The 25,338-nt window shown below is 40.3% G+C and overlaps 3 protein-coding genes across 7 annotated transcripts; 1 reads left to right on the top strand and 2 right to left on the bottom strand.

Annotated features, from left to right (window-relative positions):
• Nucleotides 1-622: 622 nt before the first annotated feature.
• Nucleotides 623-11,298, top strand: LOC128878974 (sodium-independent sulfate anion transporter). 3 transcript variants are annotated; one of them, XM_054127686.1, is made up of 11 exons: nucleotides 623-1,360; nucleotides 7,662-7,840; nucleotides 8,139-8,392; nucleotides 8,462-8,663; nucleotides 8,747-8,967; nucleotides 9,054-9,225; nucleotides 9,312-9,479; nucleotides 9,580-9,741; nucleotides 9,816-9,956; nucleotides 10,052-10,197; nucleotides 10,278-11,298. In XM_054127686.1, the coding sequence occupies exons 2-11, from the start codon at nucleotides 7,663-7,665 to the stop codon at nucleotides 10,635-10,637; spliced, it is 2,004 nt and encodes a 667-aa protein (XP_053983661.1). In that variant the 5' UTR covers nucleotides 623-1,360; nucleotide 7,662; the 3' UTR covers nucleotides 10,638-11,298. The 3 variants fall into 3 exon arrangements, with proteins under 3 accessions (XP_053983661.1, XP_053983662.1, XP_053983660.1); XM_054127687.1 differs by lacking the exon at nucleotides 623-1,360 and adding an exon at nucleotides 2,109-2,258; XM_054127685.1 differs by lacking the exon at nucleotides 623-1,360 and adding an exon at nucleotides 7,485-7,561.
• On the bottom strand, nucleotides 11,262-20,958 carry LOC128878972 (microsomal triacylglycerol transfer protein). Of its 3 annotated transcripts, none has more exons than XM_054127675.1 (7): nucleotides 20,757-20,958; nucleotides 19,548-19,767; nucleotides 18,780-19,423; nucleotides 18,428-18,451; nucleotides 15,895-16,088; nucleotides 13,904-14,557; nucleotides 11,262-13,576 (listed from the first exon to the last, which is right to left on the bottom strand). In XM_054127675.1, exons 3-7 carry the CDS (start codon nucleotides 18,844-18,846, stop codon nucleotides 11,831-11,833), a joined length of 2,685 nt encoding a protein of 894 aa, XP_053983650.1. In that variant the 5' UTR covers nucleotides 18,847-19,423; nucleotides 19,548-19,767; nucleotides 20,757-20,958; the 3' UTR covers nucleotides 11,262-11,830. The 3 variants fall into 3 exon arrangements, with proteins under 3 accessions (XP_053983650.1, XP_053983652.1, XP_053983651.1); XM_054127677.1 differs by lacking the exon at nucleotides 20,757-20,958 and adding an exon at nucleotides 18,213-18,270 and having other exon boundaries at nucleotides 15,895-18,126; nucleotides 19,548-19,688; XM_054127676.1 differs by lacking the exon at nucleotides 20,757-20,958 and having other exon boundaries at nucleotides 18,780-19,191; nucleotides 19,398-19,423; nucleotides 19,548-19,688.
• Nucleotides 20,959-22,274: 1,316 nt separating this feature from the next.
• LOC128878975 (SET and MYND domain-containing protein 4-like) lies at nucleotides 22,275-23,960 on the bottom strand. Its single transcript, XM_054127689.1, has 2 exons — nucleotides 22,468-23,960; nucleotides 22,275-22,410 (listed from the first exon to the last, which is right to left on the bottom strand). Exon 1 carries the CDS (start codon nucleotides 23,558-23,560, stop codon nucleotides 22,472-22,474), a length of 1,089 nt encoding a protein of 362 aa, XP_053983664.1. The 5' UTR covers nucleotides 23,561-23,960; the 3' UTR covers nucleotides 22,275-22,410; nucleotides 22,468-22,471.
• Nucleotides 23,961-25,338: the final 1,378 nt, after the last annotated feature.

Below are 25,338 nucleotides of genomic sequence, written 5' to 3'. Positions count from 1 at the left end.
CTTTTATTCCCGTAAGGGTCTTAACGCAAAATCGACCGTGCGATTCATGTTCGAACTTAAGAAAGAATTAGTAGAAGATAAAAGATATATTATCGATTGCACTTTAAGGGTATTACACAGGGGAAGATAAAACGAAATACGTGCTCCTAAATTTCTTCACGTCGTTCATTCGAAACGAAATCGTACAATTTACGACCCAAGTCGAGCAAGATTTTATTTAAATCGTAGACGATGATAACACGGATAAATTATTTTTTTTTTTTTTTCAGAGACAAAATGGTTCCAGAAGGAAGAGATACGTTTGATCGAAGCTGAGTCCGGCCATAGTAGCAGCGTATTAGAAATATAGGTATTGGTGTAATTATATATTTGTATTATTAATTATTTTTTACTTTTTTATTTGTAAATGATTTAGAACAAATTCTCGCTAATTTTTATATTCATACAAACAGTTATCTCTGCCCTCGTTAAATTCTTCGAATAATAAACAATTAAGCTATTCCCTACTTCTGTAATTCGATTGAAAATTTTAGGAGTATCACGGTCTGACACGATTTGTTTATACTCCCTCCCATGTGTGCTGGAGCGGGGATCACCTTTGGATCGGTATACAAACATTAAGTCTTCCCTGTCGCACGACGATGATACGACGAACCACTCCGATAGAAAAATCCGGTGAATTTAGTTTTGCGAGCGGAACCACCTGGTCACCGCGGGGTTGAAGCTGGATTTTGCGAGAAAACGATAAAACCGGTACGAACGAGCCTAACGCGGAGTCCTTTATGCCTTCCATTGGATTGTTCTCCAGTGACGTTGTTGGCTTAAAGACGGCAAACGGAGAAGGGGAGAAGAAGTTACGGCACAAACTGTCGAAGAACCACGGCGCATTTAAATGGCCGATCGCGTATTGCCATGGATTCAGTCGTCAGGCTCACGAAACCGGATTGAACTTCGCGCTTGCGCTCGTACCCTTACAGTTTTGCTCGTCTTTTCGGTTTCTTCACATAAAAGTGTCACGGGACCGTATCGATAACGATCTATTCGTCGAAGCGCGCGTTTCCGCGTACGGCAGAAGCCTGATCAACGATAGCGAAGAAATTTTGTGTAACGATTACCCGTGCATACGAAAGACATCGTTCCTCGGCTATGTCTATTTCAATTTAATCGCGGATAGGATGTGCCGCGGATGCAAGAACAAATAACTTCCGGTTTCCTGGTCGATTCTGGTCGCACGTCGCGGGACCAAAATTAGGACCAACTCTCTCACCCGTTTGCCTTCTGTTTGCCCAAACAACGGTCGAAAAACGAACAGACGACAACTTGAAGAACGTGCCTCGACCTGTGCAACGTAGGGTTTTAGGTGAGTTCGTAGTATGTTATTTTCTTAACTTTAACCGTCTTTAGCGGGAACTTTATTTTTCTTTCGTCGATGGAAGGGTTTCGTACATCCTGTGCGAATTTAATCGGCGGTCGAGTCGGACGGCATGCGGTTGTACAACATTTCAGTTTTTGACATTGTCACGCTCAGTCGACGTTCGCGGATCTTCTATTTTCATCTAGCTAAAGATCGAGGTCTGAATATTATTATTAAGTTAACGGAGCTCTTCGTTCCCGCGACGGTGACGCATTTTAGTTATCTATTTAATGAGAAAGTAAAAGGGAAACAAAGTTTGTTTAACGAACTAAACGCTAAGTGGTGTAACTTGTAACGTGTAATTGTATTATTGCACGCAATTATTGTCACTCAGTCCTTGAGGTGTTCAAATACATTGGCGTATTAAAATAACAAGCGACGTACGAAGACATTGACCATAATTCGCTCTAATAGAAAACTCAAGTTATGCTATTCATAGAATCTTATTCTGTGCGAATTAGTTCCTTAAATTGTATTTCCGATTTCACACGTTCGTACCCGAGAAACAGTTTTTAATTTCGTGGCCCGAACAAATTTAATGAAAATATTGCACGATTTCCTCGGAAACGGTTAGATCGGCGAACAAAAAGTAATTCGCGTTACACGTTCCCGGAGAGCTGGTAGAACCTGCTGACGGATCACATGATGTCTAGAAAGACAAATATTGAATGTAACCGTATCGCGATCAATTCAGTTGAAATTATCTTTGCTGGATGTCACAATCCTTGATGATCAGTTTAACTCTTGCCGTAGACGAATGCTAGTCATCTTCTTTGGTGACAGTAAACAGTGCCCGAAACTCTACCAACATTGTGCTTATTTGACTAACATTAGACACTCCCTGGTAACTATACTTGAATTATCTCGTGAAAATTCTTGGCGTGTGATTAACAAGTTTACGCGTACCGATAAACGAGTTCGTTTACGATGGTTATACAAGCTGTAACGTTATTCCACGGATATTAACCGAGTCGATAAATATTGTTCTGAAACATTGCTGTCGCTGTAAACTTGGATGCACGGTCGCGAAACGAAAATATATTCTATTCATAAATTTCTCTGTGCAGCTTCGCGGCAAATCTAGACGTAAACAATGAATCGATTAAATGGAGTACGGCCGTTCGAAAGAAGCGCTGTCCTCGAGATAATTAGAGTTTGTAACTTTTTCTTGTTAATAGACGAATTCCGTTATGAATTAAAACTGATAACGGTGGCAATCAAATTCCAAAAGAAATTCCGGATGAAATTGAATCATCGCTACTGTAATCAGACATACGTAGGATTCAAAAGTCCGCGGCACTGTCGCTGTGTGAGGTCACGAATTTATCTAATTTTACGATCGATTGTCTCTACTCATAAATCTTAAATTATTGACACGTATTAAGGGGAATGACTGTCACGTGGAAGCAATTAGTAACGTTTAATTATAAATCGATCGATCATTTTTATTTGTCGCGTTGCGATCGTAGTCGAATCGAAGTGGAAGCGTAACGTATAATTATAATCGTTGTAACGTAAAATAAATAGTTGCACTTGTAAAAAAGAAAAGTATTCTTTTCGAAAAGCATTCGCAAAGCAGCGAGCTGTTGGTTAACACGAGTCCAACTATGGACAAAAATCGTAGGAGAATTCACCAAAAGAAATATACAACCGATAATGGAAGAAATCTACGTAATTCCGTTTGCACATTTTTATCGCGATTGCCTTTAATCGCCTTTAACTAAGCATTTAAGTAAGTAAGACGCCGAAGCTCACGTGCCGCGACGGAATAACGCATATTAACTCCTATTGTTGAGCGCGTGGATGTCTCTATTACTCAAAGGACGCAATAGAGTTGCGATGAAATTTGCTGCTTATCTGCAATAGAAAGAACGCTACTGGTCGCGTTATTATCGATACCGTTCCGCGCGCGTTGCTTGTGTTGTAAATTACTTTTTGTGTTGTGCTCTTGTTAATTATATCACACACATCGCGTTCGCAGCGCCGATAAGAAGTCCACGTGCAAAAGGCACCGTATTCAAATACAATTACAGCTGACAATGGAATTGCACGTGGTTTCAACAGACTGCAGATACAAACAGTTGTCCGTTGCGTATTGCTTAGCTTGAAGTAATTAGAGGACCACGTGCAACAATGAAACATGGCTTATGGAGATATCGTATACTTTCTGAAATGACAATATGATTCTGTTATGAATATAGGAAGGATTGCGTGCGCGGGGAACGACGATCGAATGTCTGCTGTTTGAAGTACAAATATTCTTTCTGTAATGTACGACGTCTGAAGTTATTGTAATTGGATGTCGAAAAGGGTAACTCCTTTCTTTTTTCTATAAAAAGAAAGGGAGCTAGTTTAGGTGGGGTCAATGAACACTTGTGCACAGTTTCAACAAAATTAACGTTTGACATAGTTCCATATGACTTATATGGTCACTTGCTCGCGTCGTCTGATGACCCATTTCTGGATGATGTCGATTATCTGTCCGTGTTCGAGATTACGGTGACACCTTCCGATCCGATACATTTGCCATTTGATCGCCATTCGTCTCCCGAATTTATTTTTTCCCCTTCTGATATCGGATGTGGCGACCCTCGAAGTCAAGCTTCTAACAATATACGTTAGAGAGCCTTCATCGATCTGTGGCCAAAAGCATAGATACGTGACCTTGAAATGACCCCGAGTTCACCACCCAGCGACCTTTCTCTTCGACCATTCGGTCGTCCTTCTCAAAGTTCTTTAACCTCTCGGAATAGTTTTTAGAAATTCAACGTTGTTTCCGAAACAGATCCATTCGAAGATAAAAATAGTACGTACACGTAGATTTTACCGAGGTTTTCTAGAGCAACACGATATTTAGTAGCAAAGGGAAGCTACGCGTCCACTTCAGTTGTAGATAAATAAAAATAGAACACTCTGTGTACGCATATATATATATTTTTTTTTTGATTTATTAGAAACTAAAAACAGATACGATCGACAAATAACTTATATTTGCTTTTGAATGTTGCGATGCAAGCATGAAAACATCGCGAAGTCATGTGGGATAGGATCGCTGCTGTTCTTTAATTAAAATCTCCTTCACGGCTCATAGATACTGATAATATCCACGTAATTCTTGATTTGTTAAGGAGCCTACATAATCGTTCGCGTCATCAGTGCCGGTTCTTGCTCAGCTAAGAAGCGAAGTATGAACCGAAGCCGGATTATCTGACATTTGGATTAACCGCGTCCTGATTAGAGAAGTTTCGTTGTATATTCATCGAAGATGTCCTAAAAACAATGGTATGTTACTTTGTAAACAAAAGAAAAACACACGACATCCTTCCAGAAATTACAAATAAAATTCAAAAGCTACTTCGATAGAAAATTAAGTTTCATCCCCCGATAGGTTAAATAAACACATCTTCTTCGATGAAGACAAAATTAAAGACACCTAACGCCGTCGATGAGGTCGACCTACTATTCCGCGGTTATTTCAATAACCACATTTACGAAATGATGGTACCATTGAAATAGAATTAAATCGCATAGTCGCGACGTATTCCGTCGATTCTCTTCAACTTTTTCTCCGTCGATTACCGAGCCTGAAAAGGCGAATACCGTCAACCTACATTCGCGCAGGCGACCTGGAAGGATGTTTGATAACCTGTATCGCATAGTTTTCCATAATCGCAGCCTTTGAATGCGTATTTACAGTTTCAAGGCAAATGGTGCAGCAGCTAGAACGGTGAACGCTTTAGTTTATGGCTACGAGCGAAGATTGAGATGTGACGCGGCACCCGCGAGTTATTCGAGTGTGTCGTGATCTGCATGAGAGAAAAAGAAAAAACAGAGCGTTGATAGGAATTAATTTACGATCGATTCCATTCGAAAAGGATACGCGCGCGGATTCACGGCCAAACCCCCGCAAAAACGAACCGCGTGACCATCGAGTTGACTCAGAAGCACGTGAGTGCCGCAGACTGACCGGTTGCACCAGCGAACCATGTGACTCGCTCGGTAACGCTTCTTTTTCTTCGTTTTCCCTCGTTTACGACTCGTTCATATGACTGAAAACTGTAACGTCATCGCGTGGGGGATTTCAAGATCGAGCGGATTAAAACTGGATCGTAAAACTTAACGCAACCCACAGCGAGAAACAATAATATTCTGATAGGACTGATATAGAGCTACCGATCTCTTCCAAGAGGCGCGACGATGTACAATTTTCGTTTTCTCCGTGTTTTTCGAAAGGTAGACGTTTCGAGAATCGAGAATTTCATTTCAAATGTCGCTTTTGCGGAAGCTGGACTAGAGTTACAGGCTCGAACGTGTGAAACGCTGTACTGGTTATTTCGCACATGTAACAACGCGTGCATTTAAGGAATGCAGCATAAACAACAAAGGTGTCACGAGGCACATGTACATACATACTAGGCGCGGCAGTTTTTACCCGATTCGTATCTCTCGTCACTTCTCAAATTTATCTACTTTATGACATCGCTATAGATATGTAATTTTGGAAAGTTAAACGAAGTATAACACGATTTTAGAACTGATTACACTCGATTCCGATTGCTGTGCTCTTCGACGAACCGTAATGATAATCCTGTTTCACGTTATCTCTCCATATGAATAGTTTTTTTTTTTTTACGACCATCACGCCCTTTCATCCCACACTCATTCCAAATGGTCTGAATCGATTACTAGCTTATGATGAAACTTCAGCGTGTATGACAACAGCAGTTTTGAAATTATAAAATGTTCACTATTAACGATTCTCCATCTTGTAACGCGAGAACTTCCCCCTTCAATTGCAAATATGCGATAGCATGTACGATGGAAAGGTGAACACCTATTCATTGAAAAACTTCTTAGATGGTAATATTCCGTATCGCATAAATACTTTTGCCTTCCACTCTACCGAGAGTCGCATTATTGTTCCGCGTCGCTTTCGTCGATGCAAAAGATCGACTTTTCCTGATTGCTTGCCGGCTTCTATATACATTTACCTGCTTCTTTTAACAAAGGAAGTTCGACGAACCGGTACTGCGACACCGCGGTTGATCTCAAATCCTTAAATAAAGAATAGAACGCCAGTGGGGATACCTAGTATCGAATTGCTGCGCGATAAAGCAAACGTTAATCCACCGTCATCCTTTTACCTTTATTATTACACAATATGATATAAAAATGAACAACATCTGAGGAATAACAACGAACGCACAGCGTTTGTAAAGCGTGTACAGCGTGTGCGCATACCTAAGGGGATTTCGATACAATTTTTTCACGTAAAATTTCTCGGCGACAATCATTATTATTTTTCACCGTCTTAATTTAGTCGAGAGTTTCTCAATAATATAACTACACGTTTCCAGACGAGGACAATTGCACTTTCGCCCCCATTTAGGTCTCTTAACTCCCGTTTCTCGTGAAATCTCAAGAATTTCCTCCATCCGATTCCTCTTATTAAAATACTCCGTGATGCAACAACCAAAGTACATAACGCGTACGGATAGAATTGTTGCGTAACTTTTAACCGGATGTTCCTTTCTTTTGGTCAAATATTTGTGACAATTAAGCGATCAACGGGAACCTGAACAAACGAACCATCAAACGCGTCGACATAGATCATAATACAGCTGGCAAACACAATTTATCATTAACCAAGCAGTGCATTCGTGCGCGACGCCGTTGACGATTCTAAACTCATGACACAGTTTAAAAGGGGATTCGTCGTTTCTTTTCGATCCGCAACATTGTTTAGAGCGGTGTTTTCTAAATTAGGGCTGTTCGATCTTGCGTAGCAAAGGGGGCGTGATGTTTTTTATAAGGGTCGAACCTTCTCGACATCGTTAAACACTTTTTCTTTTTAAGAAAACTCGGGTTCGCTATAGTTATAAGATCCATTTGTGTTCGTGAGGCATCGTGGTCGCATTTCGATACATGTAAATCGCAATTTTACGAGGCACGATTCCCATCGAACTGGTTGACACAGACGACGAGGTTGAATCAGGGCAACGTATTATTCGATTGGAAAAACAAACTGATTATTTCACACGTGCGCGATGCACGCGTGTTTTATGGGTGTCTATTGGATCCTTTAATGGAAATCGATCAACAAAAATATACGCTTCTCGAGGCTACGATCGGTAGCAGCGAGCCGAAGTATCGTAAATTCAATTCGATTCGGACTTCTTCTTTTATACTTACGTAAGAATTATTGATTTCAATCGTATGTAATCTGTACATCGTTTTCTATTTTCAGGATGAGCAAACCGAACGGTAATGAAGATACGAACGAAGACAACAGAACCGGGGCATACGTGAATCACGCCTTAAGCGGATCTGGGGACAGCATACATCTTAGTAATTCGAACAGGTCTCAAGCTCTGCATGATTCGTATGAGAGTCACCAAGGAATACAGGGTTCTTCGGATTTCATATGTAAAGAGTCACAGTAATCGATTAACTAATTAACTATATTGTACAAACTATATAAAAAAAATACTAATTATATACAACTGTTTCGCGTAACATTCAATTTCGTCGACGTAAATGCTGAACGATACGCAAAAGATTGTACTTTGATACTTGAGATGTAAATTCCGTAACGGGATGTTAAGTGATTTCTTAACTAACGATGCGACAGTTCTTAATTGTCTTTGAGCGAGTATCGGCAATTGATCATTTAGTTTTATTAACCGAGTAAACACACGACGCTAAATGAGTTTGTTTTTCACAGTGGTGGAGGATCCGGGGGATGACGTGATACCGCAGAAGGACAGCCTCCTAGATTCAGTAGTCCATTACACGAGGCGACGTTTGAGATCAGCGTGCACCAAGAAAACCATTTACAAGAGGCTCCCTATTTTACGTTGGTTGCCAAGATACAGCGGCCAAGACGCACTGGGCGATCTTGTTGCCGGTGTTACCGTAGGCCTCACCGTTATTCCACAATCATTAGCGTACTCCAACGTAGCAGGTCTACCACCGCAGGTTAGCCGGCTGTAACAATTCACGTTACCATGGTTTAGAACAAAGATAAAGTGCCATTATATTTTGCAGTATGGATTATACGGTAGTTTCATAGGTTGTTTCATCTATATTATATTCGGATCCTGCAAAGATACGCCCTTGGGACCTACCGCCATTATCTCTTTACTCACCTATCAAACGGTATCGCATCTTGACGCACCTGTGCAACACGCGATACTTCTCTGTTTTCTGGCTGGAGTAATAGAATTACTCATGGGGATATTTGGTCTTGGTAAGGGTTTGAATTTTCTTCTTACAATTCGAGCACGTTTAAAAATAATAATATCGATTCATTATCTTACGTTCGCATTTCAGGATTTTTAATTGATTTCGTTTCGGGACCTGTTAGCTCGGGCTTTACATCAGCAGTAGCGTTAATAATTGTCACCTCGCAAATAAAAGATGTTCTCGGAATACCTGCCAAAGGATCACAGTTTCTCGAGATGTGGAAAAGTCTTGCCGGACAATTACATAAAACCTCGGCCTGGGACGCCGCGCTTGGCGCAACTTGTATAGCTCTTCTTTTACTTCTTAGAGTAAACAATATATACTGTTTAAATAATTGCTAGTCCGTTACGATACGTTGATGTAACAAACTGAATATCGTTTTACTCTGTTGCAGCTTCTAGCGTCGTACAGTATCGGCCCTAAAGACGAAGAATCGCAAACCTCGAAATATCGCGTTATAAACAAAATCATTTGGTTAATTGGTACATCGCGAAATGCGTTTTTGGTGATACTTTGCGGCCTTTTGGGATATAGTCTTAGCGAAAGATCTCCCTTCAAATTGGTTGGTAAGAACGAATAAAATAGGGTTGACAGTTTCAAAATTCTAATCGAAATAGAGAAATTACAATCGAAGCTAATACGTTCCGTGTAGGTTTTATACCAGGAGGTTTGCCAACTGTACAATTACCACCGTTTAGTTATACCAAAGATGATAATACAACGGTGACGTTTGTCGAGATGGTTTCAAATCTGGGAAGCGGTATTCTTGTTTTGCCGCTTATTTCGTTAATGGAGAACATAGCTATTTGCAAAGCTTTCTGTAAGCTTATATTTCATTTTGTATACCTCGCATGCTTTAACGACGGATAATGTTACGTGTTATAATTTGAAATTATTTAGAAATATATTACTTATTCCAGCAACTGGAAAATCAGTTGATGCAACGCAAGAACTGATCGCGATTGGAATATCAAACATTGGTAATTCTCTAGTACAGGCTTTTCCCGGTACAGGATCTCTTAGTAGAAGTGCCGTAAACAATGCTTCTGGAGTTAGAACGCCGATGGGTGGTCTTTATACTGGTAATTGTTGTGCTTCTCTATAATTACTTCTCTCATAAAAAATAAAAATTTGGCATATTTATCGTTTGTTTCAGGTGCTCTAGTAATATTGGCCCTTCTTTTTCTCACTCCATACTTTAGTTATATACCGAGAGCTACGTTAGCAGCCATTATCATAGCTGCTGTGATATTCATGGTAGAAGTTAAGGTCGTAAAACCAATGTGGAGAACAAAAAGTAAATTTATAATTTGTAATAAAAAATTAAAACGAAGATTTTAACGATCACGAAGAAATTCAATGTTCTCTTTTCGTTTTGTTATTTTCTCGCAGAGTCGGATTTAATTCCTGGATTAGGAACATTCATCGCGTGCTTAGTGTTACAACTAGAGATTGGAATCCTATGCGGCATCGGAATAAATATTTTGTTCATTCTTTATCACGCGGCACGACCAAAAATATCCGTAGAAAAACTTACCGTACGTATATCTTTCTTTTTTATTTGTTGATTTATAACATTGGTAATGTTCGATGTTTGCAGAACTTTTTATATTTGCAGACTCGTCATGGTATCGAATATCTCATGTTGACACCGGATAGGTGCTTAATTTTCCCATCGGTAGATTATGTACGAAATTTAGTAACAAAGTATAGCCGACGGGCTGGAAGCGTGACTACTCCAGTTGTAATCGACTGCTCGCATATTTACGGAGCAGATTTCACTGCAGCTACGGTAATCGAAACTTTGACGAGAGATTTTGCCATGAGGGGTCAACCGCTATTTTTCTACAATTTAAAACCTTCTGTTTACGCTGTTTTCGAGGGTGTCGCGTCACCGTCGGATTTCGTTGTGTACTACTCCCAGGAGAAGCTGGACAATCTCTTGAAAGGCAAAGGGTACATAAATCAACCTAAGTAGAGAATGCATTATTTATATGTTGATTTTCTTGTTACGAACTGAATTACCACGGTACCTTTTATTAGTGGTATAATTTCACCCCGTAGGCAGTTTTAAGCAACGCGTTTCTTAATTGCCTTTAATTCGCAAAGGTATAAAAGGGATACTTCTACATTCTTAATTTACCTTTTCATTGTTTTTCAACGAATTAGGTCCAGCTTCGTTGCATTTTATATTTAAAAATACATTACGATCAATGTAATGAATATTCATGTTAAGTGTATTATGTCATGTCACGCTTTCAATAAACAAATTTGTTATAGATCATCATCAACTATAGAAAACTGTCTATCAACAGTTTCTGTTTGTTGCTGATTCTTATCATGACCTACGTTCAACAAACAAAATCATGCGAGAATAATCGAATCCGTTATAGGTGTAAAATTTTTCGATAGATGTAATCCTAAGCATAATGCAATTCTACAAATTTGATTAATTTTACGTTGACTCTTATAGACTGTGATTTGTATAAAATAAAGTATTTAAATATTTGAAATGTTTAAATAATTACGAACAGCGATGAAGATATTCTGTAAATACTTAACTCGTGATTCAGAAGTAAATAAAGAAAAAAACAAGAGCATCTTATGTTGGTAAGAATAAATTTTATAAAATACATCGAGATCGCATACATATTTTTATATTTCTAGTTCGTTCAAGTTCATTACAAGTTCCTTCACCTCGGAACACATGCGAATTAAAGGGAACTTTAGACAAAATCTTCGATAACTATACTTTGATAGGAATTTATTTAGATGTTACTAACTTTGTAAATTCGCGTGTGTAAAAGTGTCAGGAATGTTCAGTTGGAAAGTCATTATACAAATGCACATAAAAAGAGACATGGACAAAATGAAATCAGCTTAAAAAGAGCTAAAAAAGAAAATGTACTAATAATTGGAATGAGTTTGTGTGACTTTTTAAATAAACGAACCACTGCTCTCCGTCCACGAAGCCTCACAGGAACGCCTACGCATGAAATTCACACAGTATAAAAATACATCACTCCTATGTATACAACACACGTACAAGAAAAGGCACGCGATCCCAGTTTGAACAACGTCTCGTGTAACACGCAGAGGAAAGAAAACGATACTTTCAATAGAATTGTCTTTGTAAACTCCTGCAACAACATCTCACGCAGTCTTCAAAGTTTAACTGAACACCTTCGAACACATTTCGTTGTTCTTCCTGTTTAGAAGATAGGACCTGCCCGGATTGTGTAGCTTCATTCTTCTAGTCTTTCGGAGCCTGTGTCTACTGCCAGCTATTCGTTCGATTTTGTAAATCTGATACTTGACGACATCGTTAGGTTGACTGAGCCTCATACACAAGGAAACTGGCCCGGAAAAATCTACGTCGGTTGCCAGCTCCAGTTTCGGTTCCATCGTCATTGAAAACTCCGCGATGCTCTGCACGAAATCGGTGCGTACCTTGGTGCCACCTTGGATCGCCACACCTGCTTTCAAATCTACCAACGACTGAGCGTTTCTGGACCACAGACTAAGCAGTATTTGCCCTGCCAAATCAAAGCTCACCGCACCCTGAACGTCGGACTCTGCAACGATACCAGAGGCTAAAGGAATGTACTCGTTGTAGTTGTGAATGGAAGCCAGAGCCTGGAACGCTGGAGTCCGCGTGGAAGCGGTGCCAGACCATACGTGACCCATTAGCTCCCCTTGCCCGGAGAAGAAGATGAACGGCCTGATACCAACGCCCAGAAAATCGATCTCCATTCCTGCTGTGGCCAATTCGTCTTCCTGCGAGTCCTCTTCCTCGCCGGAACTCGAAACGAAGCTGCCGAGACCGCCAGCGAAGAGTCCTAGAGAGAACAGTGCTTCCTCGTGATCGTCGACCTCCAGGACCACGTTCACTATCCCTCGTTTCAACAATCCAGAGTTGATTTCCTGCACCGTCACCAGAGATCCGTTGCTGGCTGCCGATTTTAGGAAGCTTCTCGTAAAAGCAGTACTCAAACCGCGCTGCGAGAACACGTTGTAATTGACCACATTCGTCCCAGCCCTCGTCAGGATCTCGTCCAAGTAAGCTGCTAACTTGGAGTCCTTTTCGGAGAGCTGTTCCAAACGTTGGCTCAAGTATTTTCGAATTTCGTAGGCAGGATCGTTGCCGGTTAAGTATTTCACCAGGCCTTCGACGTCCTCTTTGGAAGGTTTGGACTCGAGGATGATGTCCAACGCCAATGTTCGGGCACTGCTGTCCCTTTTAGGCCCACCGATTTGGTAGAAGACTCGCTTGGCGATAATTAGCACCTCGGGGGTTATCGAGTCCTTGGGGATCGTGGATAGCGCCCGCCAAGCTTCCACGCTGATCGCCTTATTCTCGCTGGTCGCGAATCTCAGAAGGGTAGGTATCGCAGCTTTGCTTCTCAGGTTTCTGAAAGCTCTGAGGAACTTTAGTTTGCACTCCTCACCTGTGCAGCTGTCCAGGCCGATTTCCAAGCTGACTCTCGCTTTCTCGACGGCTGTCGCCGATTCCAAGTGGCGCGACATCGCTGCCGCGGTCAAGGCCAACGTTTCGGACACTTTATTGTTCTGGATTGTTTCCTCGGACCGCTTCAGAATATCTTTCACGATGTCCGCGTTGGGAGTCGGCGACAGAGACAAAGCCCAAAGGTATCTCTCGGTGTCTTCGCCTACCTCGTCCTGTCTGAGGACCTTCATGGCCACTTGATGGCCTGCCAACGTTGACACGGAACCAACAACGTCTAACAGCTGCGTTTTTAATTGACGATACCGCGGGCTTTTCAATATCTTGAGGAGCTCGTCTGGCGTCGCAGATTTGACTAGAGGTGCCAACTTCAGGAACGCTGACGCCGATTTTCCCGTGCCTATCGCGTTATTCTCCAATGCGCTGCGGTACTCCTCGATCGTTTGCTCGATCTGAAAGTAAATCACAAATTAGACGTAGCATTTCATGCTTGTTAACTCGGTTTCGTGAGTTTTGTTGAAAGAACTAGGCCTCTCGTCGAGGTCGTATACTCGAAGCCCCGTTCATCTGTAATCTTATTCGCCCGTAAGGACATTTACTCTTGGCTTTTTCTTACCGGTGAAGCCATAAAATAAACAACGCCAATTGCACACGTTTTCCAACGGGCAGATAGAATGACGCGGGTGATTTACAAAGGTAATATGGCCTTGAACGTCCAATTAAGTTCGATCTGGCTATAAACATCCTCGGAATATATCGAAAACTGGTTTCGCACTAACCGTTTGACACACGCCGTTGGGACAAGTGGACTGCTCCAATTGAAGTTCCATGTTCGTTTCCTGGTATCTGGGTTGCAACGCTGCGATAGCTTCTTTCAAGGTGTTCGCCTGCACGGTTTCCACGGTCAAAGTGCCAGGGACCAACTCGAGCGTCCTTTTCGATATAACAATGGTGCCAATTTCCGGTCTAGCGGTCAGCGTCATTTCATGCCTCTCCTCGTCGCGAACCATACTTGGCAAAAGGTTCTGCGTGAGCTCGTAAGTGGAATTGCGGGTACTCGCGAGTTTCACGCCGAAGAGAGGATTAGGATGGCGTCTTCTCGGTGGCAGAGCGCTCTGCTCGCAGAATGTCTTTCGTTTCCCTACTGTCTTGGGACCCAAGGAGTGGTAGATCACGTTGCAGAGACCAGAGGCGTCTCGTTCTTCAACGTCGTCGTCGAACACTCTGTACTGGAAGAGGCTAGCCAGGCCGCGCTTCAGATTCGCCGAGGAGACGCTCTCCGATGGATCCATGTACACAGATTTAATCTCCCCGTTCTTCCAGACCACCAACAATGGCTTCCTGGCGATCACGCTCACCTGAGACGAATGCTCGACGAAACCCTCTGGTTCGGGGGCTCTTCGAGACTTGATCCATAACTGCGGCGATACCAGCTGCGAAAAATCGTTCTTGTTAGCAACAAGTTTCCGATATAGTATTTGGGTTATTATTCTCTAATATCGAAGTGTTGGATATCTTTAGTGTAACAACTTCGTATAATAAGTTATTCATGTGCTAATAGAAGAACAAACATTGAATCATTGAACCATCTGATCGATTCAAGAAGATAGTACAAATTTAGAAAAGTATTCGGTCTTCGAAAACTATACAATCTTATTGTTAAAAGCAAACTTTCCAAACGTAAAGTGTGTAATTCGTGTCGAATATCTGATTCGATGACGGTTGACGAGTTTCAGTTTACGCGTCTTCCAAGGAAAGGTTATCAGCTTTGCACCGGACATGCAAACACTTTTAACACTTATCGTCGCTTCTTCGATAAACGTACCATTTATACGAACGAAATTAAGTATCCATTTAGCGTTTAAGGTAAACCGTACTTGAATTAATACGGCTAATGGTGCTTCCGATATAAAGTTATATTAAGTAATCTTTACTTGTTTCATTTGGTTAAAATATGCAGAGAATACATTTACAAGAAACGAGAAATTATGTAAATGCACTAAACGTACGAATAAGTAATACAAAACATTCAATTGGAAGATTACATGGGAATGTAATTTTCAAATGAATGGAAAATTATGATGATTACTCTTTGCAAGAATTTATCATTCGAGAGACAATCAGAATCACACATGCTGACAATAAAAAAGAAAACATAATAAAGGATATCAGTAGCGGCACTTGTTCGAGTAATGAAAGGCCTCTGCTTATGTATGAATTTTCTGATTTGAGATAATCTTCACAATACTCTCAGAAAAATATCTCTTTGAGCAAAACAATAATTATAGAACCGTGGACGATACTCGACGCAGGCATTGTCATACGTACGATGGATTAAAATCAAGGCAACTATAACGAACCCTGGGAAACTGAGAAAACCAAGGTTAAAAACAATATTGTATCCAACGATCATCCAACAAAGAAAATTAAACCAAAATCATCGAACTATCTCGACTACCATAAAGGAAATTTCATCATTCTCTCGCACCGCGGGTACGGTTGCACGAATACCATTTCTATCGATCAAAGCAACAGCCATATTTTAATTATCCCCCAGTGCCTCGATTATATTCCAGACGGCCGAGTGACACCGCGTCGGAGCTTCATCATCGTCGAGTAACGGGCCCAGTCATTCTATTCGTGGAAGTACGCAAGAACTTCCTTTCGATCGCGGCTAATCTACCATAAACATTCGAGCGGTATCGCGACGATTGCTCGCGGCTGAAAGAAAACTCTTTATTCTTTCTCGATGAGACGAGAAACCTTGTACCTCGATACTGAGCAAAAAGGTGTCGCGGTCGGTGGGCATGTGCCAAACGGCGGTCACGTCCAGGCCGCCGGTCATTCGGAAGCCAACGTCCCCGCTGGATTTCGACGGAGCAGCCTCGTTGAAGAGCAAGGTCGTCGTCAGCTTGTACTCGAGGCCACTTCCCACGTTCCAGCCTCTGGTGGCCCCTGCCACGGCTGCAACAATCATCCACAGCATCCAGTACGCGAACATAATCGTCCAGGAGTCGGTAAACCGAACGGAATCGATCGCCTTTGTCGCGTCTTCGCTCGACGAAACCGCTCGCCAACGATCGGCCAGCCGGAAAAAGTATTTCGGAATGTGACCCGGCGAGAGTCACGCGTCGACTGAAAAACATTGTTACTCCGGAACCTCTCGTCTAAACCGATGAGACACACAGGATACACGGACTGTGCGCGTGTGAGAGCGTCCCATGCGGGTTGATACGTGTGTAGCGCTACGTCTACCACGTATGCGTGGGCGGGCAGAGATGCTACAGTCCACAGTGATTGGGTTACGAAGCACTCTGTTTCGGCTATCTCAATACTATAGTCGAACGTTAATTCGACTAATGTCGAACGTTATCTTCTTCTTCTTCTTCTTCTTCTTTTTTTTTTTTTTTAATAAAGAAAAAGTAACAATTTCTCTGGCTGGCCGGTATTTAAAAAACTGAGAAGAAACGATTTCTTCTTTTCGCGGACTTCCAAGAAGATGGACATTTTGACGTCAAGAATTTGAACGATGCATAAGAAGAAACATATAAAATTAGATGACTTCCTCGTTCGACTCTGTGTAATTACTCAATCAACACGTCGCATCTCGAAACCGGTTAGCCAAGCGTGATGAAGACTGAAGTAATTTGCAATAAATAAACTGCTCGTTAAACTGGTTCTTCGCCCACTGTACTATAACTACAGCTACAATTACCGAAACGAACCACAAAAATACTCGGAAGATTGAAAGATAAAATTTTAGCTTAGGTCGCCCTAATCGCGGTAATTGTCGAGCAGCGCGTGCGTCCGCATTGTCTAGTTTACGTTAATAATCAAATGCAAATTGAATTACGACGGTAGACGCGAAAACGACTTTCGCGGCGTGAAGTTAACACGCGGGTGTACGTTGAAATCAGTTCGCAATTACTTGCCTCGCCTTGGCTTTGCTTTTTAAGCCGTGAAACGAAGACTGACTCGACAAGAAATAAACTCTAGGATAGAATCGTGGATTCTTGGGAATACTTGTGTCAGCAAGTGAACGTGTACACGCGTGTGCGTTTGCTATGCAACGTGCACGCGACGGGTGAATGTATTCGTACGGTTATATGTACAGGGTGGCTTCGAAATGCGATGGAGACGAAAGTCAATCGAACAACGAGATCTTAAAATAAATAACGATCAGTTCGAGGATGGAAAGAAAGTATACGAGAATAAGATTTGTAGATGTCAAGCTTTACCATTCGTTTGAGATGTTCTAATATTATATTATATCAATATGGAATTGATATTTTGGAACCACCTTGTACGTCAGAGTCTGGATCACTGTTCTAAACCGACAACGAGATGTACGCGGTCGCAATCCCTTTTGCGTGTACATACGTACGCACGTACTCACGCACACCTACACAATCTAACGACACCGTTAATTCACGGAGTCCCTGCTACACGACACAGACACAGAAATGGTACCGCTTCTGTTTCAATTAAACGTAAGTTATCGCCGAACCAATGAGTAGGGTATTTACAAAATTGTTCGTTCGCGATAAGAAGTAGAAAAAAGTAACGGATGTATGCATAAAGTTCCTAGTTTTAGAGAGTCCAGTCTTAGACTTTATTATATAAAATAATTTTAACGAGCTCCGAATTATACTAAATTATTATATACTGATAATAGGGACATCGAAAAGTGGAAAAGTGTGTCAATATTATCTACAATAATTAATTTTAGTGTTCCGGTACTAAATATAAATAATAAATTAAACGGTTGTTACGAGAGGACAGTGCGGTTTATACGTATCGGTGATTAGTATGTTATCCTTACGCGTTTTCCTTGGTTTAACGGTATAGGTAAACCGTAATATAAGGTTTTGTTTAGAAAATTCATCTTGCGATGTTTATTTTATTCAACAATGTCTACGGAATGTTTAAGCACGAGGTTCTACATTCCTGTTGCTTGTTTTGAGATGTAAATGATTACATCCTTCCAACCCAAGTATTCCGCCTGCGAATAACAGTGATTTTAGGTTGAATTCTCAGTTTCCAGTGAGAATACCAACGCTGAATGGAATGAAGTCGTATTATAAATACCTAGGGTCCGCAGGTAGCCTAGGATCGAGTATCTAGTCAAACAGGCTTGGAGTCTTTCCTATTTTATTAGATCCAAAATTGTGTAGTGTCTTGTTTATACTATAAACAAGCGTTCTACTTGTTTTTAATCGAAACTTTCAATTCGAAGTTTCTATTCAGAAAATACCTTGCGTCATCGTAATTTCTTACGAATTTAAATAAAATAAAATATTTACCTGGTGCCATTTGACAGTAGGAACCTGCAAAAAGAAAATTGAATCTCAATTAAAAACGGCTCTCAACGATTCAAAAAAGGAAAAAGTAATTGTTTTCTTTCGAAGATAGCGAGTACAAGCGACTATGTATGGGGACAATTGTTTAATCAGTTTACGAGACGTCGAATAGAATCGTGTCGTAAATAACGAAAACGTAAATAAACACCTCGTGTACCGCTGCAAAATGAATTTGATGAATGAGTTTGGTGGCGGATTTGAACGTAGCGGGGATGAGCATTGCGCAGGATAGGCCAGAGGGCTCGATGAGGCTAGGAAGAGAAAGCAGGGGGGCCAACACAGCCTGGTAACTCACCGAAGAGTGCCAGAAGGTAGACGAGGGAGACGGTGAGCGCCGTGACCGGCTTTTCTGGACAGGCCATCTTTTGCTCGTTCCTCTCGGACAACCTTCCTCGTGCCTACTACCCCGGGACTCTTCGTGCTCTACGTCGCTCCGTGCCGTCTTCTTCTCCTTCTGCGAGTAAATACGAGTAATTAGTCGGGGCAGGCCTACGTTATCAGGTCCCGCAACCATCTCTGCCTTCTTCCACTCCTCCTTGGTGCTTCTCCCTCCAACGCTCGTGATACTACCAGTAGCGATGGGATTAAGCGCCCTACAAGTAGCTTTCAATTCTGATCGACTAGCATTCCTTCGTACTTGGTGGAAAAGCTTGGAGTCAGTTGCGTCCAGCACTGGAAGTTGCGTTGTCGACGTTCCCAGAATCTCCCTTTAGTACGTATATGTATAGTAGAACACCACGGGAGTTTTAGCGGGTAGGGTAGGTAGGTCCTTTACCGCCTTGTAAGCGGTGCGGGAAATCCCACGCAATCCCCAGCCTTCTTTGAACCTTCTCCTTCTTTGAAAGGTCCGAGGTTGTTTTACCAAGATCTCGTGGGATTCCCCGTATCTACTATGGAGTGGTGCAGTACTTACCCGCTAAAACTCCCTATCCCTGTAAGCTGAAAAAAAGTATACAAAAGTGAAGATCAGTTCAGTTTGTTTACTTAACATAGTTTGCTACTGATCGCGAGGTATTGATATTACACTTGATCCCATCGCTAACCACGAGGACGATGTACCTACCCCCACTGTCCAGACTGGTCCTTGGAGGGGCCGGAGAAGGATCGTCGCGTGGGGACGACGGTGTCTGGTTTTCTGTCGTTATACGTTCCGAAACGAGATGTGCTTTCCACGGTGTCTGATTCTGTCGTTCTTCGCGGTCGTCTCCTCGATGATGGAAGAGGTGTGGTGAATTGTTCCCGATTGGAGTGTTATTCCAAGTGACACCTTCCCGGATAACACCCTGAAAGTGACCCGATGTTTTATATGGATACTAACATAGTATTATACTCGATATAGTATGTCTAAGTTTCTTTTGCCGTTTCACGGACTAATTCCTATTTCAAAGTGAAAAGGAAAAAGTGCCCCAGTTATTTGAGTTTCGTGCTTGTTTCAGTGGGTTTTAAATAAATTGCGGCATACTAACTAAAGCATGCTATCGCACCTCCCCTTACAAATTCTTTGTTGCGAACCCGAAGAATTTACTGTTTTCTTCGTCAAGAGGAACAAATACGTACATTTCAGATACAATGTGCCTGTGTAATTTTTTGTTTTAAAAACTTGTTCTCTATCTCTACCATTATTACTGTTACGATACCATTGTACAGTTTTAGTATAAGTAGGTCCCACGATTAAGTCCCGTATCGCTAGTTTGTTCGAAAAGCTATATAAACGGCGATAAGCAACGTTTAGCGTTTACAAATATAGCGATTCATATAAGTAAACATATTATAGTAGACATATTAACAAAGTATACATCTTTGAAATACTATCGCATTCGTAAGGTATTCAGTTTTCTACAAAATATTCTAGAAGTCTTGAAATTATAGTTGTCCGCAAAGTTCAGGAGCGGTCAAAGCACTTGCGTTTTACGATGATTGCGCAGAATTGCTATAGCAAACACTCGAAATTCTTTGGACCCTCGTGGAACAAGTTTAGCCTCTTTAGTTTGCCTCTCTATAACGCGAGGTTGACGCGACAATTCGTAGTAGAAAACAAACGTAAAGAGTACATTTATCGACGACCTTGTAAGGGTACAAGGTTCGGCGGCACAGCTGTGTCAATGATCAACGTGATTCACGTTCATTTATTTTTAGATTTCTTATAAATTGCGATCTTCGGGTTTTCAAGATTTAAAACTCTTACTGTTTACAATTTGTAAATATGTTTATATATATATATATGAAACCTTAATACTACTGTATTTACAAAATAAAAACTGCAATGACTTACCTTCCAAAGTTAAAATCGGAAATTCATTCTTACGCACTTGCAAACTGTACGATACCACGAATCACTTGTAAAACATCAAATGCGTCAAACGTGAAATATATTCCTTGATATTGCACGTGGAATTCAATTTCTAAACGGAGTTCAAATCAGACACGCAGTACGCATTGTTCACGGAAGACAAGATATACACTGATCGCTGTCCAGGAATCTCCGCTGTTCCCCTGTCCGCTAACTCAGACAAATAAAGCGCGTCAAGGAAATTTGCGAGACGCAATGCGTTCTTATCGTTAGATACAACCTTTGTCCAGAGGTAACTTCACTGATTTTCCTACCGACTGACCTTCTATAGATTACATTCTTCTCTTGATAAATGTTTGGCATCCCGTAGCAAAGATTAGACTGGACATTTAATGAAACCTTATCTAAAACCTACGGTATGTTGTATGCAATAATATTTTATGTACAACTATAATATAAGATTTCACCAAAGTCGGTAAACACACAAAATGCGGATAAACATAGAACAACTAATATAAAAATATAAAAGGATACGTTTATTTAGTTATAAAATGAGCAACATATAATTACACGAAACACGTTTTTAATAATTTAAAAAATTAGTCCTTTTCAAAGAGAAGACACCATTTTAAAGCTTCAACCATAATACACATTTCTCTGCTGGGTCTTGGTGCCTGATAGTGTAAAATTTTGATCATTTTTATTGCATCATCTAAGACATTCAATTCATTCAAAACATCATCTTTAGAATCAGAAGCCATGAGAAGTCGCCATCTTTCTTCAACTTTAGCGAATTCACGTTTCACTGCCTCGTTCAAATTCTATGGTCAAATATAGCAAAAATATGTATGCTGTTACGTTTGGATACGTATTTAGGTATTAAATAACTTACAGTGCTCGGTTTCATATCGTCGAATAATGGCCAATCTTCTCGGCATGGCAAGCAATTGCACGTAAACAGGTAGTTCTCCAAGAGACATTCCTGTCTCTCAGTTTTTGGAATATCCGCATAGAACTGATCGTAACAATCGAATATCTTAAAGAAAATAAATTTTGTCGTTAACATTATGCTAATGTAACTTCTACGAATATTCGTTCGCGTACCTGTTCATCTTTCTCAATGGGGCATATGGCATACATAATCATGTGTCCAGACCTCAATTGTTTGAATACATTTGGATTACAGGAGTGATTAATCAAACTATAGAACGAAATAATTGCAGAACCATGTGAAAATGGTTCCACTTCACGGTATCCTGTGATCTGTTAACGAATATAATTGTTAAGTATGCAAAGCAACGAGACGAAATAATTATTAATATCTTTGTATAATTACATCTTTTGCGATTACATACGTCGTGAGCATTACAGGAAAGCATCAACTGGTGCTTCAATATAAGACCGCCGATGAACGTCACGTCGGTATTTTGTACTAATGCGGACATATCTTTCTTCAATGGACTTCCAAATAAGTTAGAATGCGTCGCCAAATAGTATAAAATGAAACTAGTACCAAGACATCTGCTAAACATATAGTCGGTCGAATATTTTTCGCTATTTGTCTCGAGACTATATAAACTTCTGTATTTATCATTCTCAAAAGTACCCTTCTTAGAGAAACCCTTTGTACGAGGATCTGAAAGAATATACAATTAAAATGACTCGTTTTCTATGTATATATAACTATACATACATAGTTAATTACCATTACAAGTGTCAACTTCTCTCAATTCTTGTCTTAATTCTCGTATACTCGGACTTTCTTTTACAGCCTGTACAGCGATTCTTACGCTAAATAATTCCGTTGTACTAAAATCCAGCTTAAACATAAAAGGAATTACAGAGCATTCCATGTCATGATATTTCTCCCAATCCAAAGTCTTACATTCTTCTGAGCAATACATACTGTAAGGACAGTAGTTACAAGGTATATTGGACCAACATGGTATTAAACAGTAGGAACAATGTGTGTACATATTATCAAGACTATAGAGTGTAGAGTATGCTTTTTCTATGGCAATTACTTCACCAGGATCTATTTTGCGTGTAGCCACAAGATGTCTACCATATTGTTTGTTGTACTTTATACTTATTGCATCCGAAGCACAAGGTATTTCAGTGTTGGGAGTCTTTATTTCAGGAAAAGTATATTTTGTCTTACGTTTCGCATCTGTTTGTCTTTTAGAGCTACACAATTTTGGCATTTTGTCTTTAGAAATAAGCGTCTCCTTTAATTTCTTACAGTAATCGCAATTTAAAGGCATTTTATCTAACCATTGCTGTGCTTCTTTGATACCATTGTCTGCATTAGGATGCTCTAGAGCCTCCAAACACTCGATTTTTCTTATGTAAATCTTAGCTTTCAAATAATCTGGGTAATTTAATGCCAATGCTCTATCTATGTCGCGAATGCATTCTTCGTATTTCTTTAATTTAAACAAGGCAGCAGATCTGTTGGCATATGCCAAAGTAAGTTGTTCGGATGGATAAGGAGCGTAAGCTATACTTTTGGTGTAAAGTTCCAAAGCTTGTTCGTAAGATGTATTTGTCAATGATTTGGAAACAAATATGTTGTTACCTAATGTCCTTAATTTCTCAGATTCATTTGCGTTTTTTGTAGCAGGACACACATTAGGAAGTACATTGTATTTTAACATAAGATCAAGAGTAAATTTTACACGTTCTTCATCTGTATGTAGTCTTTGGAATTCGATAAAGTGATCTTCATCTGTCAATGCAGAAGCCATCCTTTTTTGTAATGAATAATATGCTTTCTGGATTTCCATCTTCTATTATTTATAAGTTTCAAATTACGTATAATCGATACCATCCACGTAATGCAGTACCTTCTAAGCCTCAACGGTTTTGTATGTTCTTTTGTTTATTTCTGTGACCTAAGTCTTATTCAAACGGGATCGTAAAGATTGCGTTTGAATTTAGTAGTGTTTTTCCGAGCATGTAGAAAACTTGATAACCACGTGCAAGAATATGCAGTGCACTTTGTTACATATGTTCCTTGTAGGGGGATCCACCGATATTCAAGCTCGCATAATTATTTTTGCCGATTATGTTTGTACAATTCAAATATGGGAAGGAGGTTTAAACTGTGGTGTATTCTAAAAAACATTAACTCTTGTACTCCACGTGACAGTCACCAGGTTCGGCACCACCACGGACATAGAAATATAGGGACTGCGCATAGTTGAAACCGGAGTGAAGGTATATCCGCCATATTACGTTGCCATTGCGAATTCATGGGACTGCTAGACATTTGTATAGAGTGTATAGTCTATGGCCAAACCCCTCCACACAACCTCTAATATCTCCTAACATCTCCTAGCATCTCCTGCCATATCCTTCCATCGTCTGCGTCTTCTGACATCTTCTGCAATCTTCTGAAATCTCCTAATATTTCCTAACAACTCCTAACACTACCTTACATTTCCCTTTAATTTCCCTTCCATTCCTGGCACATTTCTCATTAATTTTCCACCATTTCGTGCCACATTTTCCTTTAATTTCTCTACTTTCCCTGGCCAACTCCTCGCTCATGGAACCTGACACAAAAGGTAAGTTTCAAGCTAAAATTCAAAGTTATGCCACCTCTTCAAGTATCATGTTCTCCGGATACAAAAGGTAAGTTTCAAGCAAGAATTAAAAATTATGTTACCTCCGCGTTCATCAAGTTATCTTAATACAAAAGAAGGTAAGTTTCAAGCAAGAATTAAAAATTATGTTACCTCCGCGTTCATCAAGTTATACATATCTTAATACAAAAGAAGGTAAGTTTCGAGCTATAAATGAAAGTTATGCCACCTCTTCGAATATCATGTTCTCCTGATACCAGGAGTAAAAATCCGATATTTCCCATCACAATTTTGAGAGGATCGATTTGCAATGTTGAAAAGTCAACAATGTTGAATTTTGGAGAGGAGCGATTTGCAACATTGTTGACTTTCAACATTGTTGAAGTTTGGAGAGGAGCGATTTGCAACATTGTTGACTTTTCAACATTGTTGAATTTTGGAGAGGAGCGATTTGTAACATTGTTGACTTTTCAACATTGTTGAAGTTTGGAGAGGAGACATTTGCAACATTATTGACTTTGCCAAAATGCAAAATTGGCCAGAATTCCGAAATGTACCGAAAATTAGCCCCTTGAATTAGGCACCCTGTACTGAGAGATCTGTCGGACCGGTTGCCTGTCCGTAGGCGCAACCGTGCCACCTTTTCGGTTTTAATAAGAAATATGTCAGGGAATGAAGGGAAATTATATACGAATTGGAGATCTAGTTTTATTGTAAAATGTACACAAACCTCATTTAACATTAAAAATTTATAACAATAATACGTAGCATTTATAATCAGTATACAGTATTTAAGTATTTTTAATAAACTTTTGTATTACATTGAATATATGTCAGACGCGATAGGCAGGTTACGAGACGATATCAAGAAATAAATAAACAAATAACATCGAATTTTGAATTATGGATTTGAATTTCGCGTGTTTTTCTGCTGCCATCTAGCGGTTAAAATGCTGAACTAATTGTCTGTTCTGTTC

This window comes from Hylaeus volcanicus, chromosome 6, assembly GCF_026283585.1.
Source record: "Hylaeus volcanicus isolate JK05 chromosome 6, UHH_iyHylVolc1.0_haploid, whole genome shotgun sequence".
NCBI classification, from domain to species: Eukaryota; Metazoa; Arthropoda; class Insecta; order Hymenoptera; family Colletidae; genus Hylaeus; species Hylaeus volcanicus.
This window is presented reverse-complemented; position numbering and strand designations above follow the sequence as displayed.

Bases quoted from the DNA above. Each gene is read 5' to 3' on its own strand.
- LOC128878974 (XM_054127685.1), top strand. From the start codon at position 7,500: ATGGAAATCGATCAACAAAAATATACGCTTCTCGAGGCTACGATCGGT. The intron at 8,664-8,746 runs GTAAGGGTTTGA...TTCGCATTTCAG, and splicing joins CATGGGGATATTTGGTCTTG to GATTTTTAATTGATTTCGTT. The intron at 9,226-9,311 runs GTAAGAACGAAT...CGTTCCGTGTAG, and splicing joins ATCTCCCTTCAAATTGGTTG to GTTTTATACCAGGAGGTTTG.
- LOC128878972 (XM_054127675.1), bottom strand. From the start codon at position 18,846: ATGGCCTGTCCAGAAAAGCCGGTCACGGCGCTCACCGTCTCCCTCGTC. The intron at 18,452-18,779 runs GTGAGTTACCAG...TTCTTTTTGCAG, and splicing joins CTACCTTCTGGCACTCTTCG to GTTCCTACTGTCAAATGGCA. The intron at 14,558-15,894 runs GTACAAGGTTTC...GATTTTTCGCAG, and splicing joins CCTTTTTGCTCAGTATCGAG to CTGGTATCGCCGCAGTTATG.
- LOC128878975 (XM_054127689.1), bottom strand. From the start codon at position 23,560: ATGGAAATCCAGAAAGCATATTATTCATTACAAAAAAGGATGGCTTCT.